This window comes from Ovis canadensis, chromosome 13 (genome assembly GCF_042477335.2).
Source record: "Ovis canadensis isolate MfBH-ARS-UI-01 breed Bighorn chromosome 13, ARS-UI_OviCan_v2, whole genome shotgun sequence".
Classification (NCBI taxonomy): Eukaryota; Metazoa; Chordata; class Mammalia; order Artiodactyla; family Bovidae; genus Ovis; species Ovis canadensis.
The window spans coordinates 47,890,616-47,910,953 of NC_091257.1; the positions used below are offsets into that span (position 1 = coordinate 47,890,616).

General features: G+C 43.3%; 1 protein-coding gene across 4 annotated transcripts in view; it reads left to right on the forward strand.

The window, feature by feature from the left end:
- Window positions 1-20,338, forward strand: part of EPC1 (enhancer of polycomb homolog 1) — a 97,217-nt gene that overhangs the window by 18,544 nt on the left and 58,335 nt on the right. For 3 of the 4 annotated variants that reach the window (XR_011248130.1, XM_069547605.1, XM_069547603.1), the window contains exon 1: window positions 11,527-12,202. The exons of the other annotated variant lie outside the window; for it this stretch is intronic. Coding sequence is in view for 2 of the 3 variants with exons in the window: in XM_069547605.1 (XP_069403706.1) it covers window positions 12,050-12,202 (153 nt within the window). In the remaining variant the exon portion in view is untranslated. Of the gene's footprint in view, window positions 1-11,526; window positions 12,203-20,338 lie in introns of those variants that run through there. 4 annotated transcript variants of the gene reach the window in all.

A 20,338-nucleotide genomic window follows, 5' to 3' on the forward strand; every position in this document is an offset into this window, starting at 1 on the left:
TCCACCCTCACCTGGCAACTGTTTCTTAATCTTTAAGAAGAATACTCAGACTTTTTGATGAAATAATAACCAACACTTTTTGAAATCTCACCATAAGGAGAGGCATTGGAGCCGTCTTGTAAGATTTTATAGGGATTCAGTGAGATCATGCTTCCCTGGTGGCTCAGTGATAAAGAATCTGCCTGTCAAGCAGGAGATAGGGGTTTGATCCCTGGGTCAGGAAGATCCCCTGGAGATCTTGACTGGGAAATTCCATGGACAGAGTGGTCTGGTGGGCTATAGTACATGGGGTCGCGAAAGAGTGGAGCATGAACAGGGCCTAACAACAAGAACATGGGAGAGCATACAGGTAAAGCACCCTGGCCAAGGTAAGAAATCTGTAACTGTGGTAGTGTGGCTTATTTATCTATTCACAACAATACCTGGAGGTATATATTATCTCAGTATTAGAGGTAGAAGTTAAAATTTTATTCAGTTCACAGAGCTAGGAAAGAGCAGAATTGAGATTCAAACCCAAATCATGTCTGACTCTGGAGCCAGCACTTTTAACCGCTATATTACATTCTTTTAACAATTTTTCTTAAAGTTCCTGCTTATCTCAAAATAATTCAAACTTACCATACATTTCCTAAAATTTTATATTGTGCTAGACACACTCTCTAAATAATTGAAGAAATATGGCAAGATAAATTAAAAGGGGTGAAAGAAAAAAGCTACTGAAAATAGGTAAAATGGGTGAATTTTGGTGTTGCCTTAAATATTTCCTTTTTAAGGAAGTGCTTAAAGGGCCTTAGACTAGGAATGAAATCTTCTGTGATCAACTGCATGATTTGAACAGCTGAGGGATCTTCTGTATCAGTGGGAGCAAATATATGTATGCCCTTCCTGACCACTAGGGTGAAGTTGAAATAATATAGTCTTCCCTTGTATATTTGTGTGGGAAATTTTAAAAAAATACTTTGCAACTATCAGTTTGTTTTTTTTAAAAAACCATACTATGTTTGTTCTTCATATTAGCCTAAGAGGGAGGAGAAAAAGTGTTCTTTAGACCAAGCATGTCATATCACTCAGTCATGTCTGACTGTTTGTGGCTCTGTCCATTAATTCTCCAGGTGAGAATACTGGAGTGGATTGCCATTTCCTCTTCCAGGAAATCTTCCCCATCCACAGATCGAACCCAAGTCTCTCGTCTCCTGCACTGGCAGGTGGATTCTTTACTACTGTGCCACTTGGGAAGCCAGACTAAGCATAAGAGATGCTTAAGGCCCCATGATGAAATCATTTCTGTAAATTTATGTCATTTCTGTAAATTTATGCTGCAGGTAAAAGGTAGGCCTGAGATTAGCATCTGGATCTCTCGACCTGGAAGCCAGTGTTCCCTCCAGTGGTTAATGCTGTATCTCACTATGCTCTGTTGCTACTTTGAATGCAAAATGTTATTTATCATTGGACTCTCTTTTTACACAAAGCACTCACCCTTAGAGAAACAGTAGCAACCTGTACAGAGAGGCCCTGACCCCCTGGAGAGCTTGCTTGACCAGATTTGGAGATTAAGCCATCACTGGGCAACAGCCTGGTGAATCAGTTGTCAGTGGGAGGTGGGGTGGGGGGGTGTTGGGGGTAGGGGAGGGGTGGGTACTGTAGAGCTCCTTGTAGATTTCAACATAAGAAACAAAACTCCTACACAGAAACAAAACAGAAAGATTCTAGAAGATGGGTATAATAGTTTACATAGATTATTATATATATATATCTTGGTCTCTGGTTTCATTTGAAGATTTCTTAGTTTTGTTTTGTTTCTTTAGCCAAGAGTGTTGAAACCTTTACAATCAGTGTTACGTTTTATACTGTGTACAAAAATAAAGCTCAGAAAAGTAAAATGATCTATTAACAGGAAGAGAATAAAAAATATCCTTTAAAAAAAATAGCTCATGTGTAAAGAGCATGACTTTTGTGTCAGGTCCATGCTAAATTCTTTGCTAATGATTTTATTGAATCAATGTAACAACCTAGGTGATACATTGTGTTAGGAGTCCCATTTTATGGATGAAGAAACTGCAGTTCCAAGAGCTTAAGTTAGAGTAAAAAAACATCTCTGAAGGTCATGGACAGGGAGGCCTGGCGTGCTTCGATTCATGGGGTGGCAAAGAGTCAGACAAGACTGAGCAACTGAACTGAACTGAATCAAAGTTCCATATGTCCTTTTTAGTAGAGAAACTTTTAGAAAGAAATGTAGCTAAGCATTTCAGTTAATTTAGTATTAAACACCAAATACATTGCCAAAGTATAGCAACCTGCACAATTCTAGTGCCTGTCTTACTTGCACTGTTTTTAGCAGGATAAAAATCTTAAGAAGTGGTAATACAGATACATTTTTACATTTATAAGAACGTTATGCTTTTTCAAAGTTCATGTCAGACTTCCTAAGTAATTAAATAACTTGATCAAAAAAAAAAAAAACTTCTATTTCCTTGAATTGCCTAGATTAGAATTTCCCAAGGTGTGCATTTTCTTTTAATACTGTTTTCAAAGTTTTATTTTATTTTTGGCTGCGCTGAGTCTTTGTTACTGCACACGGGTTTTCTCCAGTTGCATCGAGCAGGGGCTACTCTAGTTGTGCGCTGGCTTCTTATGGGGGCGGCTTCTCTTGTTGCGGAGTATGGGCTCTGGGGTGCATGGGCTCTGAGTGTGGTTTGCAGGCCTAGTTGCTCCGTGGTATGTAGGATCTTCCCAGACCAGGGATCACACCCATGTCCTCTTCATTGGCAGGTGGATTCTTATCAGTTGAGCCACCGGGAAGTCCCAAGGTGTACTTTTATAAAACGAAAGGTAGTAATTGATAGTACTTGGTAAAGGGTTGCAAGGTGAGATAACTTTGGAAAATACTGTTCTAAGCATCAGTATTTCTGCAAGACTTCTTTGAGCCTGTACATTGTGAGCCTCTATGTATTTTAAAGAGGCAGTTATTTCCCTGACTTACTGGTTTTATATGGAACTCTCATCTCAGAACATAACTTCTCAGATTAGTGCTTTAAGGAACATGCTTCTGAGAAACACTAAGCTAACATCTGGGAAGAATATTGAATGAAGTGGGACTATCTCAAATTATATTGAGAAGTGAGGATTACAAGATAATGGACAATATTATTCCAATGTTATAAAACAAGAAAGTGAAAGACAAAGCCATGAAAGACTGGAAGGAATAAAAACGCCAAAAAAGTTAACAGGCTTTATTAATAAATCTATTAAAGTCAAAATATGTGTCCAAAAATATGTGCTACCACAGTGTCCTTGAGTTGTTTATGGCTGATGAGTCTAGTGTTGCTGCTGCTGCTGCTAAGTCACTTCAGTCGTGTCCGACTCTGTGCGACCCCATAGACGGCAGCCCACCAGGCTCCCCCGTCCCTGGGATTCTCCAGGCAAGAGGAGTGAGTTGCCATTTCCTTCTCCAATGCACAAAAGTGAAAAGTTAAAGTGAAGTCGCTCAGTCGTGTCCGACCCTCAGCGACCCCATGGACTGCAGCCTACCAGGCTTCTCCATCCATGGGATTTTCCAGACAAGAGTCCTGGAGTGGGGTGCCATTGCCTTCTCCGAGTCTAGTGTTAGGCAAGCCTAATTCGGAATAAATTTTAAGATCTAGATGTGGTGTGTATACCTTGGTCAGTAACTCACTTAAGTCCAGTTGGTCTTTTGTTTATTAGTTTCTGCAGTTTTAAAGATGGAAGATATGGTTTACTTCCTCTTGTTACCAGGATTTTGTGAAGACTGGAGACATAATGCAATTAATTTTCTGCTAATGTATAACATGGGAGGTGCTGATGATATGTCCCAGAACCTGATTTTTTTTTTTGCCCTCCAGGCACTCTCTCTCCTGTGAGCAAGTACGTAGAAAAGTCTCACAAGAAGGCACTTCAAAACTTGACCTGGCTTGACTTGCCTGGTGAATGATTAACATGTTTCAGGCACCGCTCAGCCTGTGACTCCTACAGTTGTCTCGGCTCACCAGAGTGAATTTCCTGCCCACGCTGTCTGATAGAAATCAGGGTTGCTCTGTCTCCAAGGACCTCCTCATCCTTTCGGTTTCTCCTCACTGATCCCCCTTCTTGAATGGTCACCTGGCTTCTTCCCACCTCCTGTGGTCTCCTTCCTCCACTGTCTCTCGGTCGTCGGTGTTCCCTGGGGCTCCCGTCCGTCCGCAGCCCCTTCTCCTTGCTCCATGAATCATTCTTCACACCTGTCACCTCACTCCTCAGCTTTGAAATCACTCACTTTCCCTTCCTTTCTCTGGATGCGCCAGGGTACTTGTCGAAGCAATTGACACAATGTCACTCAATGTATGGTAAGGAAGAATGCGTCCAATGAAAGTGAAATGTTTATTCCACTAATGTTTCAGGGGACTATATCAATAGAAGGAATTTCCTTTCTTGGATCATGGGAGCAATGAGAATTCACACAGTCTCTCTCTTGAATGTCCTCGTCCCTGTCCATCCTTCTTTGTCTACTACCCACTGGTAACTTTCACTTAATGTTTCAGCACAAATTTCTACTTCATGAGCAGTTTTTTCTCGTTTCTCTAAGTTTCATCCCTTCACCCCTCATGTACCATTTATACTATTACTGATCACACTCAACTAGTATGTTTTATGGGCTCAAGACTGTAAGGCACAGAGGTTCCTGTGTTTCCCTGTCCCCTCCCTCTCATTTTTATCCTTCTGCCCTTTACAAACTTGGACCCACACCCAGGCTGCAGACAGTGTCTGTCAGTAAGTGCCAGTCATTGGATTCAATAACATAACAATAAATTATCAAAATCTAGTTTAGAGAAATACTACCAAAATGTTTTAGTATATGTGGTTTAATCTTTTCAAATTTTCTAATTTTCTAAGATGGACTTCTATTCTTCTAGAAAATTAATATATATGACATTCTTCTCTTAAGTACTAAATTACTATTAAAGTTCCAGATGATTTCCTATTTATGCCTCCTGCCACTGATGGCTCAGACAGTAAAGAATCTGCCTACAATGCAGGAATCCAGGTTCAGTCCCTGGACTGGGAAATTTCCCTGGAGAAGAAAATGGCAACCCACTCCAGTATTCTTGCCTGGAGAATTCCATGGACATAGGAGTCTGGCAGGCTACAGTCCATGGGGTCACAAAGAGCTGGACACGACTAGGCAACTAACACACACAATGGCCGCCTCCCCAGCTTCATCTAGTGTGTCCTCGTTAAAATGCTGCCATAGAGGACTCCTCAGCTGCGCACCTAGGCTGGTGAAGGAAAGATTGGACTTAGGGGACCTGGGATGGTGGTCTAAATTTTGGCAAAATCCTTGCTGTGCTAGGAATAGTTTTTCTATAAATTTAGGATTTTATGTTACACAATAAGATGTATCATATTTCATTGTTTTCTTTTTTTTTTCTAAACCCAGTAGAAATGCTGAAACCATTCTGTGGATTTTATAAAATTCTAATTCATTCTCAGACAGACTTGTTTGGTTTTAGTCATGTATATTGGAGACACAGTTAAACTGAGATAATTTTGAGTCTGTCCTGCTGTAGTTTGCTAGGGTTAATAATTTGCCTTTTATTCTTTTAAGACATAGGCAGACTGTTTCTGGATATATTCCGAACTATCCTATTTTCTATAAGACATTGTTCTTAAATATTATATAGAGAATTTCATGCATAAATCAATTCTGTAGAGAAATCAGCCATTCAGATATTGTTCCTGTGACAACCTATTAAAAATGCTGCTGTTGAATTGCAACATTTGCTTTCCAACATACAGCACATCATAAAAGGCTTCTCTTTTTTATTTTCCTAAATGTTATGTTGGAAGAATTACTTGATGCCATTTCTTTATATAGCTTATTATGAAATAAAAAGAAAGGGAAGGAAAATGATTATTGCAGGTGAAAATGTTTTCAGTCCTTTGGCCCAGTGCTCTCAGTTAAAGCACTGTATCATTTTTAATGTTGAGAGCATTGTGCATTACACATCTTAAAGAAATTAATTTCATATTTCCCAAAGTAAATACACAGTATCTTACTTTATTCTTAGCTCTCAGCTCTGTCTAGCTCTCAGTAAACATCCAGAAAAGATTTGTTGAATGCTTGAAAGGAAGAAGAATCTGGACTCCAGCTTGCAAACTGAAATCATGATTTTTTTTTTTTTAACCTTACTGTCCCATCAATGAGAATTTAACCTCATTGGATTACTATCCATTCTTGCCTTCCTTCCCTCCTGTCTCAGAGGAAGACCATGCTAAAGTTAACCTATTTACATGATTCTTTGCTGTCAACAAACAAACATACCCACATCTTTCTCATCTTCAAGAACAACAAAAGTGATGACCTGAAAAGCCACACACACACACACACACACACACACACACACACACACACATCCTTTCTTTCTCTCTCCTGACCCAAGCTCACTCCCAGTTCACTCTTCAGTTAATCTGGTTTCTGAGGCTCCAGTGTGGAATCAGAACCCAGAGATTCTGGACTCAGCATTACCTCTCACCAGCTTTGTAACCATAGCCAGGACATGCAAACTTTCTAACAGGATGCACTTCATAGATGCTGAGAATTAAGGGAGATGATGTATTTAAAATGTACTTTTGCACGGCCTGACACATAGTAAATGTTCAATAAATGGTAGTTACTGTTCTTACTGATTGAACGATATAAGTTCAGAGACGAGAAAGATTGACGTAGACTTAAGAATGATTTTGAATTCACCTAACTACTTACTCATTCTTCAGATTAGGAAATTAGAACCTAAAAAAGTGATGTTGTCAGAGTGTCGTGAAGGAGGTGATCTCTGAGTCGGATTTTGAAGGATGATAACATCTATTGAATGTTTACTGTGGGCCAGAGACCATATAAATGTTTGACATGGGTTGTTTTATTTAATCTTCAAAACATTCCTGTGAAGTAGCATTTCAGTAGCTAGAAGCAGATGGTCTGAAGCTGGACGGGGAGAACAGAGAGAAGGGAATAAAGAAAAATCTGGAGGCAGGAAAGACTTGGCTGATTTCTAAAGATGGTGATGAGACGAACCAGCCAGAGTGAAGAGCTTGTTTGTCTAAGCGTTAAGGAGAAATAATGTTGGAGAGTGAGGCAAAATTATGAGGCCTCAGCAACCATGCCCCCCCCCAAATGGCTTTGTCTAATGAGCAAGATGAATAAATGACTTGGAGAAGGGAGGACACAGGCGGAAGTGGGGTTTTAGCCACCCTGATTTGGGGGCATGCAGGGCACTTCAAGGGCTTCCCAGGTAGCTCAGTGAGTAAAGAACCTGCCTACAATGCAGAAGGGAGAATGCATTCTACAATGCCGAAGACGCAGGAGATATGAGTTCAGTTCCTGGGTAGGGAAGATCCACTGGAGGAGGGCACAGCAACCCACTCCAGTGTTCTTGCCTGGAGAATCCCATGGACAGAGGAGCCTGGCAGGCTACAGTCCATAGGTTGCAAAGAGTTGGACGACGGAGCACGCATGCATGCAGGGTACTGCGAATCCCTGAAGGGAGGTCTGTAGTGTGCACAGCTGTGTGCTGTGTACTGTATCTACACAGCCCCAGGGACCCACGGCCTCCACCAGCCACTGCTGATCCCCACCAGGGAATGGTCGGAGAGTACAGCGCAGATTCCTATGAAGTAGAAGCTTCACCAAGGCTTACTGAAGGAATGAGTGACTGAAGGAGGACTTGGACTGAAGGTTGTTTCTAGGTGGGAAGTGATGAGAGCTGAGATGATGGTGAAAACAATGGGAATGGAAATGAGGGTGCAAATCCTAGATGCAGTTTCAAAGAAATACTAAGACTTGGGCTCATATTGGGTGTGAACTAATAAAAGGAGCTGTATTTCAGGTTTCTTGTATACAGTAAAGTACAGCGTCAGTATAGCATTTGACACATTCTCAATTGTTGTTTAAGCAGACGCTCTGTATTTGTTTTGTGTTTTTTTAAAAATACTTTCATTTATTTACTTGGCTGCTCTGGGTCTTAGTTACGGTGCACAGGACCTTTAGTTGCAACATGTGGGATCTGGTTCCCCAACCAGGGATCAAACGCAGGGCCCCTGCTTTGGGAGCATGGAGTCTTAGCCACTGGATCACCAGGGAAGTCCCAGACGTTCTATGCTTCTAAACCAATCGAAATGAATCAAGTTTCAAGCTGATGATAGTATGTGATTATTATTGCCCTTAAAATACGTCCCTGTCCTTTCTACTCCTACTCCTTCTGCCCAAGTTCTTGACAGTTTTATCTCACATCTGGGTTGTTGTCATCTCCTCCTGAACCCTGGCCAAGTCAACCTTCTCATCTTCACACATGCCTGCTGGTTGCCTCCTCCCCATTTTCTGTCCATAGAGTTGCCCTCTTCTATGAAGACCTTCTACCATTTCATTCCCATTACCAGTTGGAATAGTAGTCATCCTTCAGAACCAAATAATGTGCTGTTTTCCCCATAATGTCTGATCAACACACCTAGACTACTTTCCTTCTGAACTCCCAGAGCACTACATGTCACTATCAGCCTGGTCCTGGTCATTTTGTTAAGTGGACATTGCTTTATCAGTATTGTATTTATAGCCTCTGCAATGATGGTACTGTGTGTTGCCTAGTTATGTAATAAATATTTGTGGCATCAATCCAAAACTGTATTAAATACTGCAAATTCCTTCCCAGCGCAAAGTTTCCCTGTGGGTAAAGGTTCATATATATAGCTTCATGTTAGCAGTATGTATCTTTTGGAAGATGGAGAATTTCCTATCACTGTCATTGGAGATACTTAAGGGAAAAAAGGAAGTTTTAGCGGGGAATAGAAAAAGTGAAAGGCTGGGCAGGATTAGTCATTCTTGCAGGTGACTTTTTGGTTGGATAAACGATGCTGAGGAAAATTAAACTGGAGCCTTTACTGCCACACTCCCTGCTCCATAGGAGGGAGGGTGGTGAACTGAATCTAAGAGGTTTGGGACTGCAATCTATGGGTCTTTGGGAACCAAGTAAGATCTGCAAGTCAGAAATCCAGGGCATTGAGCTGAATGGGGATCAGTGGCAGAAAGAAAATGTCTCGCGGCAGGCAGACCACCTGCAAAAGGCAAGCTTAATTTATAAGGATCTCTCTGAACCCTCCATGAAGTGTGAGTCTAGAATTTCTATTGAACAAGGAACTTAGTTGTATAGTGCCCATTATTGTTTGTGTTGTTGTTTAGTTGCTAAGTCGTGTCCAACTCTTTGGGACCCTATATAGCCCGTCAGGCTCTTCTGTTCACAAATTTCCCAGGCAAAAATACTGGAGTGAGTTGCCATTTCCTTCTCCAGGGGATCTATTGCAGGATATAGAAAATGTTATCTATAGGCTGTTATTGTTTTTAATATCTATCTATTTATTTGGCTCTACTGGGCCATAGTTATGGCACACGGGATCTTTAGTTGCAGCCTGCAGACTCTTAGTAGCAGCATTCAGTATCTAGTTCCCTGATCAGGGATCGAACCCTGGCCCCCTGCATTGGGAGCATGGAGTCTTAGCCTCTGGACCACCAGGGAGTCCCTATAGACTTGTTTTAGTGAAGGTCATATATATATATATGTATTATATAGATTCATTTTCTTGGTGCTTCAGTCATGACTTAAGACTATTTTAGTTCTAGGTTCCTAAATCAACTGAATTCTGCAAGGATTTTCAGAAATACAATATGTAGCCTGGCGAGACCTACCATACAAATATTCAGCCAGTATTTTCAGAATTGTTAAACGTGGCTAAGTAGCTGTCATGGTCCATGGTGTGGTGAGGATCCCTGAGTGTGACACACCCTCCCAGGGCTCTGGGTCTTCCCATGAACTGTTCACCTGGCCCAAGATACCTTTCTTCTCTTCTTTTTTGCAACCCTTGACCCATACTTAACCTACATCGTTTTCACCCTGATATTACCTCCTCCAAAAATCCTTCCCAAATGTTTTCATTAGAGCCGCTCCCCATGGATTGGGTGCCACTGCTGCCTGGTCTGTCATCCTCACACTTACTTCAGGTGTGGCAGTTTCCATCTACGAGTCCTGCTCCAACCACGTAAGCTCCTCTGGGAGTCCTGTGGGTGCTGAGTAATTCTCTGTTGTTGTTGTTTCGTCACTAAGTCTTGTCCATTTTTTTTGAGACCCCAGTGGACTGTAGCCTGCCAGGCTCCTCTGTCCATGGGCTTTCTGAGGCAAGAATACTGGAATGGGTTGACGTTTCCTTCTTGGGGGGATCTTCCCCACCCAGGGATCCAACCCAAGTCCGGTGCATTGGCACCTCGGTTCTTTACCACTGAGCCATCAGGGAAGCCCCTGAATAATTAGCAGGTACTCAGAGGGCCCCTGAGGTCTCAAAAAAACGTTTGCTGGTTGAGTCAGTCAATGCATCCTCTTAGTACAGGACTTGTAGGTGAATGTCTGCTACACAGAAGTGAGCTGTCAGTATTTGAGTTTGATGATAATTTTGGAGAACTGCAATCCCGTTTTCTCCTTTCCTTCTCCCCACCCCATCCGGGTGGTAGCTAAACCAGACTGAAAGATAACACCTTGCTTCTGTGCCTTAAGCTAATAACAGTTCCCATCCAACCCATTATTTAAGAAGTGATTATTTTTATTATGTGTCCCCTGGGGAGAAAAGCGGAGGTACAGAGCATTTTTGGATCTCGGTGAATATTTGAAATTTTACTGCCAAACCTATTAAATCCACCGCAACAGTCTTTCGGGTTTTTAAAATATTCTGCTGGAGAGGGCTCTCTGGATACTCATTTTCATGTGTAATATAAACCACATGGTAGCCATCATATCCATCTAAATACTCATCTAATAGTTTTTCTTTCTAAAAAAACATTTTGGGGGGGCGGTTGGCAGGAGTGCTATAAGTCTTCAAATAATTGTAAAAAGTTTTTTAGAGGACAAGTGTCAACCCATGGTTAAATAAGGTAAAGGTAAAAATAAGTGTCAACCCATGGTTACGTTGAAGCAACATTTTCTTCCAGTGCAGAAAAATCATCCGGCTCTCAAAATGTGAACTAGGTCTTGCTTTTATATTTTTTCCGTAAAGGGTTACGGTGCCCGATAATTATTATTCCCTTTACTTCGATGACAATAAACGTGACTGTGGGTCGATAAAAATGCAGGATGAAAAAATAAATAAAACCACCAAAATCCTAGTTGGAGCAAACGTAGGACGCCTCTTGTTTACACTGAGCGCAATGATGGGAATTGACCCAGGATCCAAGCGGAGACGAGCAAATACCGTCCAGAGTTTCCTTACACGTAAAGATAATGGCCGGTTAAAAAGTTCACTCAAAGTAGCATCCCGGCCCGAATGGCGTCTGTAGTTTCGTTATAAAACTTGAGACGCCGCGCCGGCCGGGGCTGGGGGCGCCCGCTCCCTCACCCAGGGCCCCGCCGCCAGCGCTGACAGGTGCCCGGGGCCGTCGCCGCGCCGAGGGGGTGCTGTAGCTTCGCTGCACCCTCGCCTGTCAGCCAACGGCGCCGGCGGGAGCGAGCGCGGGACGGCGGGCGCGCAGGGCGGGAGGCCGGCCGTGGTCCCCGGCGTCCGAGTGCCCCGCGCGCCGCCCAGACCCGGCCGGTCCGCCCGCGACCGCGGGGGCGGGGGCCGAGCTGCCGGGCGCGGGGGAGCGGGGCCGGGCGCCGGGGGTTGGCGGGACGCGCGCTCCGTGCCGGCGCCCGGCCTCGAGCCCGCGGCTCCCCCCCCCCCCCGCGTGCCCGCGCCGCTGCGCGATGCAGTGTGGGGAATGGCTGGGGTTGGCTGAAGAGCGCACAGTGGAGTTTTAATGTCCGCCATGTTGGCCATGGCGTATTGAGGAGAGCGAGCGAGAGAGGAGCGGAGCGTCTCGGCCTCCCACCTCCAGGCGGCTCTGAGTGCCCGGACGGCGGGCCCCGCGCTCCGCCCCTCCAGTCCCCGGCAGCGGTGGGCGAGTGGGGACCGAACCCCCGGTTCTCCATGATCCCGCTGGCCGGGGCCGTTTCCCCAGAGCGGAGAGGTATCTGCTGCGCCTGAGATGAGTAAACTGTCGTTTCGGGCGCGGGCGCTAGACGCCTCGAAGCCGCTGCCGGTTTTCCGCTGTGAGGATCTGCCCGACCTGCACGAATACGCCTCGATAAACCGGGCCGTGCCGCAGATGCCCACCGGAATGGAGAAGGAAGAGGAGTCGGTACGTGTTAACTCCCCTGTCCGACCCGCCGCCGGGCCCCGCTCCCTCCGCTGCCTGCGGCGGCGGCGGAGCGCAGACCCACACAAAATGGCCGCCATCTTCTCTCCGCCGCCGACTCCCGTCGCCGGTCGGGCCTTTACCCTGGGGCCCCCGGCCTCGCCCCCCGGCCGCCGCGGCCCGGCGAGGCCTCCTCTCGGGCCACCCGCCGACCCTGGCCCCTCGGACGCGGGGCCCGCGGAGTTCGGGCGCCCGAAAGGCACAAAGGGGTCACGTGACGAGGCTGCCGGCAGCCATTTTGTGGTCGGAGCGCTTGGGCTGGGCCTTGTGCATCCGGAGAGGGAGCGGGCGGGCGGCGGGGGGTGCGGCGGCCGGGCCGCGGAGGCCCTGCCTGCAGGCCTCTAGGCGGGCCGCTGGGTGGCGCTCTGGGGCCGGCTCGGCCTTCGCGCGCCGCCGGCGCCGGGAGCGCAGGTTCCGGGCGCTCGGGTGGCGGTGCTCTCTCGGCGGCCCGCAGGCTGGCGGGGCTGCGCGGCCCACGTGGACCCGCCGAGAGGCCGGGCGGGGTGGCGGGCGTCCTGCAGCGGAAGGTCGAGGCCGGCGAGCAGCCCAGAGCCGACTTGCGTCCTACGTCCTCTTTCTGGGACTTTTGCATCCATTCCTCCGAGTCCTACTTAATCGGAGGGTTGTCAACTCCTGCTCCTCCTGACTTTTTCTTTGATCCTTGAGAACATGTTGCAGATTTTGAAGGGAACTCCGTGGCTCTTCTAAAGCCTGTGTAACTTTATTATTTCTTTTCCTAATAAAAATGTAAGTTCGCCTGATTGCTGGTTTCTCAACCTGCGGGAGACAAGACCCAGTCTAAGTAGATGTTAACAGATCTCCGTTTAGAAAAAGGGTTCTTTCTTATCCATCACCGAACTCAAGTGGAGTGAACTCTTAACCGGGAGATGTTTTCCTTGGGGGGGGGCTTCAGTGTTTAAATGTTGACAGCTTACAGACACTGTGTCGTAGCTGTGGCTGTCCTTGGTCGTGGAAGTTGGGCTCAGACACAAGACTTCGTCTCGTTTCCCCCAGATCCTTGTCGGTGTCATTCGATGCCGACTAAGGAATTGCATACCTTGGTTTTCAGGTACAGCCACTTAAACAGGGGGGCAGTGTGTTGACAGTTCAAGAAGTCGAGGAGTCGCTGGATTGGTACTACAATTTTGTGGTGGAAAACTATATTGTAATACCTCTATTTGGTACTGTACGGAATTTTTTTAATGTAGAAATTTTGCTCTGTACTGTTGATTTTGAAAATAAAGCTGTTGAAACTGTTTGGGTTGTTCAACCTTTTAAAGTCAAAAAGTTGTGACAGTTGACTCTTCCTTCGGAGAGTAGTGTCTTTAGCGTGTGTAGTAGTTGAGATTGTCTAGTCCTGACTCCGAGCACGTTACCTATGAGACAGAATCTCCTAATTTCTTTTACTTGTTACCAACTTTGAGAGTAGAATGGTGCCGTTTGTTTATTTTTAAATAAGTGATTTGTTTTTAAAAATTAAAGTACTTGTGACTGCAGAATCTTGTCTTTTGGTTTTATTTTTGTTTCTTAAGTTTTACAAATATGCTTTCAAGATGGGGGTGTCAGTGTTAAGACTGACCTGGAAATTAAGTTGTGGCTATTGTTTTGCCCCCAAGGAGCTGCAGAGCTTTGATAAAAACAGCACTACACAGTACACCTTAGAAACATACTGAAGTCTGGCTTCTTTGAACACTTCGGGCTGTCTCAGGAGCCACAGCCTAAGATCAGAGCTGAACCCAGCTGGAGTACCAAGGCTTATTACATTTTTACGGATAATTTTCATTCACTGAAAGAATTTTGACGTTTGTTATTTTCTATCATGTAGAGTCCCTATTTTTCAGGGGATTTTTTCCCCCCTCAGACTACCTTCTCCTATCATCCGTTTAGAATTTGTTTCACTTCACATCCAACCAAAACTATGACCAGTGAAACGGAGACCTCAGGAATAAATACTGAAGAGAGGAATGTAAACAGTCCCAGGTGGAACAGCTGCTCTCCAGTCCTGTGGTTCATACTGGCCAGAGGAGGCTGTGTAGCTCAAATCACAGTATTAAAAGTAGCATGTTGATGTTGAAAACGTATACTAAGCACAAATAAAGGTAACTGAATATTGAGTTAGCGTTAGAAAAACAGTCCTTTTGATAATTTGCTAAAGAAGGATATGCTTCTTATAAAGACAAAAGATTAAAACAAACGTCTGCTTCTGCTTGACACGTTAGTTAGGGTCAGGAGTTGATCACGAAAGATGGGACAGGATTAGATGACAATAGTTTCATGTGTGTGTGTCACCTTATGAAAATTGTGTGGACCATACCTGATAATTGTTAGCGTATTTTGTTTCTGTGGTAAATGTGACGGAAATGCTAGGTCTAAACACAGAAAATAACACTTATTTTCATTTAATTTTTATATTATAAGCTGAATGCACTGCCTTAATTAGGCATATCTCTTAGTTTTTAAAAAACAACTTTTAAGTAGAAGGTGCCCTCCAAACATGAATTTTGCTCAACTTTAGAACTTAGTTGTTTAGTCCTTTTTTTTGTGAAGATTGAGAAATAATTACAGATTGTAGTGAATTAGTGGAGTAGACCAAATCATAGATGCTAGAGATTTATTGTCTGAACTGGTATAATGTGATACCTTGTAACTTGCTACGTCAAAAAGTAACAGTTGAGAAGGGCTTTGGTTTAATGAATAACAAGTAATTTTCAAACAATAGGAAATCAATAGACTGTCAGCTCTAAATATGAAATAAATCTCTTTGGGGTTAAAAGGGACAAAAATTTAAATAGCAGAGCCAGAGGTTGCACCACTGTAATTTTTTAGCATTTTAAGTTTATCATCTAAGTAAGAAATGTTGTATACTACTTAGTGCTATGGCTTTACCTTTAAATAAAAGGATAGTTTTTCCAAGGTATCAGTACTATCGAACGTTTTCATTAAAAGCTGACTTATTTTGGTTCAAACTGGAGCTTTCCATTGCTAAAATTCTCCTTTATGGGTCCTGCTCGTTTTGGAAAGGACATTCTGAAAAGGAGGCTTAGAATGGTGCTCAGCACAGTGGGGCTGCTTGGCTCCTCTAGGGGTTTTGCTTTTTTCCCCATTGGGATGCCAGACTCTGACTCTTACTGTAAGGGTGGAGGCTTAAACTCTCTTCTGTCACCAAGACTGGTTCTGGTAAGGTGTGTGATGTAGTTAAGATGTTAACAGTGATCTCGCCTTGTTACTGTCCTACACAGCCACTTTTGGGACTGTTAGAAGTAGGATCCAGCCGTCACAGGCCAGCACTTAGTCTTATTAGTAAGGTTCTCACCAGACAAAATAGTCTCAGACACCTATCTTTTCTTTCTTCAAACTGTTCTTACTGGCCCAGTATACAATGTTATTAAAACCAAGTTTATGAAGTAGCCAGGTAGGTATTTTTTGTTTTTAATTAGGGGTTAAATTGGGCATAGGTACATATCTTTCTTAAGAGGAAAAGTAGTCAAGCACTACATTTTCAAAACTTTATTAAAAAATCTATAGTTTTTCTGTTTTATAAAAACAAACTTAAATCACTGTGATAAGTTTAAAAATTTGATTTCTTATTTTTTAAAAGAAACTAAGAATCCTATTTTCCTTTAAAATTTTCAAAACCAAAATTTCTTAGTCCTGAGTCTAGATTCCTTTATTCTGTGCACTGCATTGGAAGTGAAAAGAAATATGTGAAATCTCAATTGCACTAGAAGCAAAGCTTAATTTTTACAGCTAGTTTGAATTAGAAAGAAATTGAGAATATTTGGGGTTTTTCCATTAAATAGCAAATAATCAGTTAAAATCAAAGATAACTGAGAAGCAGTAATAAAGTCTAGTTTCAGCTTTCTGTCCTGCCCAAGGTATTTTTGAATCAGCAACATAGGAGGATTGAGGACTCTTACCTTCAGAAGGAGCCTCTTGAAAACTGTCAGGCCTGGTGCCTAAAGTGTTAATATTAGCTCTTGTTTTCAGTGTGCGGTTTGATATTTAGGATTTTGGATTAGTATCATTTGTAATCAGACTTCATTTTCTCACAAAACAAGACTGAAAACTAATGGGCTTATGCATCTAATGGTGTTTGGTGGGTGCTTGTGACCTGTAACGAAGTTTATACAGAACTATTACCTTTTCTGTTAATCAACAACAATTAAAAGTACCAGCTAACTAAAGGAGAGCTTAAATCTTGTAAATAAGGAATAACAATCAGGTTCATAAATTTGTGGCCAAGATTAAATATTAAACTAGCCATTTCTAATATTTTATCTAAAACATTAGGTTTTACTACATCACAGTCTGTAGTAGTAGTAAGGGTAAGGTATTAGAGGGTGTATACGTATGTAATGGCAAGAGTTCTATTTGATATATATGAAGGTGTAGATTCTTCGCTTTGTGATTCAGTTTTTCTGAAAAGGGTATTCGTTACCAGCAGTTGGTTAAAACATAATTTTAAAGCAGAGGATAATGTTTTATATCATGGAATGGTAGTGTGGTTTGTGATACTGTTTCTTAAAAGAAGACAACCCACAAGGAAATGAGAATTTCGTGTTGTAACTTAGGAATGAAATGAATTCTGAGTCTCTAAGTGCAGTATTGAAAGGATGAAATATGCAGGCTGAACTAGATTGTATCTTTTAAAGTAAGCTTTTGAACCCCTAAGATGTGACTTATATTAATACATTGCAACAACTGGATAAATCAGTTTAGGGGGACATCATCAGGAAAACAAGTGATTCAGATGCTTTAGACAACTTATTTGAACTACTTTCAGTGAATTACTTGGAGTTATCTTGATCAAGTTTATTAAGGACTGTGACTGTAGGTAATGATTTTGAGAAATTGCAGCATTTTAAACAGAGCAGATACCCGACGTTGCACCTTTAAATATATGAATTGTGTTTCATCCACCAGCCTCACTGTAGGTAGATGAAAACCAAAAACAAATTCATAGTTAATAAACTTTCTGTGACCCATAATCTCAGATTTCTCTTTAATTAATAGAGATATAATCAGTTCTTTAAAAGATAAAGCCCTTCATTTATGTGTTGTTATAGAGGTTATCGTTAAACAGTTGATTCAGCTTTGGATATGCATGGTGAGAGTTTGGGAATTTTGCAACAGATTATTAAAGCAAATCATTTTGGTTGAATTTCCTTCAGTATAGCAAGTACTGGCTGAAGAAATAACGATGCAGGCTTAAGAATAAGTCCAGGGGAAAGATAAGCTGAGGTTGAAAGTGTTCTGTGGATGATTTAATATAGGTTCAGATCTTTTTCTATATTGGGATGAATTGTTTTGATTATCATAGAATCACAGGTACCAGTTGTATATCCTCTGAGAAAGATGCACTTTGACATTTGTGGCCTTTGACAAGTCACTTAACCTTACAGGATGAATTTCAGTCTCTGCATGTGCCAGCCTCTCCTGACCTACTTATGAGGGAGGTGGCTGTCAGGAGTGTCAGATGGTGTATGTGAGGACGCTGTAAACACACACTGCATTGTTACCAAATACTGATTGAACACTCAGTGTGGCCTTGCTTTCTGTTGCTGTTCAAAACCACTTACATTTGTACAGTCCTTTGTTTTTAGAATTGTCTAGTGTAGATGTGAGAGTTGTATGATGTAGGTGTAGAAAGCTGTATCTTTAGGTAATTATTAATTGGAGAAAGCATCAGACTGGGAGTTATTAGACCTAAGCCCTCACCCCACTTCCAGCTGTCTGCCTATGTGTGTGTATATGTACACTTGAGTTTGTGTGCTCTCGTGCACCTGGGTTTTCTTAACTGCAAGATGAAGTAGGGTTCTGATAATTTTCTGTGATAATGGGTATATTATATTATCCCTGCACTAGATCCGTTTCCATATGTATTTTATAATAATCAATTTTTTAAATTAGTTGATGGCTTCATTTGCACACATAAACAGTTTACACAGAAGTAAAAGTAGTCTGGGTACATGGGTAATTAGTTCCAGTTTAGTCTAGAAAGCTTATGTTTTAAAGGACTTAAAAAATATAAGTGAGTGTAGAACATTTTTACTGTTAGGAGAATTTGAAATTAGAGGCAGAATTTTGTATTGAGGGTTTCAAATTCATGCTTTTACTGTAAAAGTAATTACTATAGAGTAATAGAGTCTGAAAGGGAAAGAAAATATAAATATGGCTTTTTTGAAGTATATTGTACAGAGACTTAAGAAAATACAGATAAATCCATTTTCATTTACTTTTCAGAGTGCGAATATTTATTGTGCACTTACAGTGAGCCCAGGACTGTTACAGGTCCTGTGGATCCGACAGTGGACAAACAGTTCTCTTTCTCATGGATCTTGTGTTCTAGCATGCAGGCTCTGTGAGGGTGGGACTTTGTGTCTGCTTTATTCATAGGTGTATTTTCAGCACCTGAAATTGTGCCTGGCACATAGTAAGTGTCCGGTCTTTGTTTAATTGAATGATTGAATTCTAATGGGAAGACACAGACAAAAAGCAAATGAATAGAAGTGGCAGTGGATCAAGACAGCACAGAGTTTCTGGTGGAAGGAGGAGAATTCTGTGTGTGAGAGGGTCAAAGAATGGGCCCTGAAACTTGACGAGGGAGGAGCCAGCGCTCTGAAGATCTGAAGGAGAACATTCCAGGCAGACCTGAGGCACAGGGCGCACACGGCCAGTGTGGCGGGGGCAATGTGGAGAGGGTCGAGGAGTGTGAGCGAAGGGCCCAGAGGCAGTCGGGCCCATTTCTGGTGAGTTGTTACAGGCGACTGTACTTCCCTGGTGGCTCAGACGGTAAAGCATCTGCCTACATGCAGGAGACCTGGGTTCGATCCCTGGGTGGGGAAGATCCTCTGGAGAAGGCAATGGCAACCCACTCCAGTACTCTTGCCTGGAAAATCGCATGGACGGAGGAGCTTGGTAGGCTACAGTCCATGGGGTCACTAAGAGTCGGACACGACTGAGCGACTTCACTTCACTTCCCACGGAGTTTGGATTGTTTTGAAATGAAGTAATAAGCGAGTTTCAGACAAGAGAGGACATGATCTGAATTCTGTTTTTCAAGGTTATTGTCACTGTGGTGTGCAGAATGAGTCGTACTGGGCAGGAGTGGCTCTGACCTAGGTGGTGGTAGGGACGAGGAGACGTGGATGGACTAGAGGCACATTTTGAAGGTAGAACCAGCAGAGCTTGGCTGACAGATCAGAACATACTAGAGGGAGAAAGAGAATCAAGGCTTCAGTTCAGTTCAGTCACTCAGTCGTGCCCACTCTTTGCAGCCCCATGGACTGCAGCACGCCAGGCCTCCCTGTCCATCGCCAACTCCCGGAGTTTACTCAGACTCTTGTCCATTGAGTCGGTGATGCCATCCAACCCTCTCACTCTCTGTCGTAATCGCTGATTTTTACCTTGAGCAGCTGGGTGGACGGGTGATTAGGTGGCTTACTGACGGAGGGAAAAATGCAAGAGGGAGGGTTTGTGAAGGATGGAGTTACTCAGTTTGCAGTGCCTCTTCTTCACGTTTAGTTGCCTGTGCAAGAATGTAATGCTTTAGAACAGTCTGCACTGCAGGTGATTCAGACATCATGGGCTGTACTGTCAATCTGAAAGCCTTTGGGATGTGGGTGTGTCTTAAAACTGCATCGAGCCTCAGACAGAGGAGAAGCTCTTAGAGGATTAGGAGGAAAGTGAGTCTAGAGCTGTCTCAAGAGGGCAGGACATGTGGCAGCTGTGGCCCCTGGGCAGATGAGTGAGGGAAGGTGGCCGTCCAACCTGATGCATGCCGTTGGCCTATCTTGATAGTGTGGTGGGAAGGAAGTCGTGATTGGGACAGAAGAAATACTGTAAGATAAAGGGTCGGTGCAAGTTTGGATGACTCCTTGGAATAGTTCTGCTATGAGAGGAGCTGAAGAAATGGCTGGGGAGGGCATGGGGAAATCAACAAATGATTTTTTTTTTAATGCGTTCCAAAGTTAATAGTGGACAGAAACCAGGGAAGCAAAGCTGAGTCCTCCATTGCACCGGCCACTCCCTCAAGAGTTCCCAGGCCACAGGAAAAGGTCTACAGAGAGGTCCCTGGGC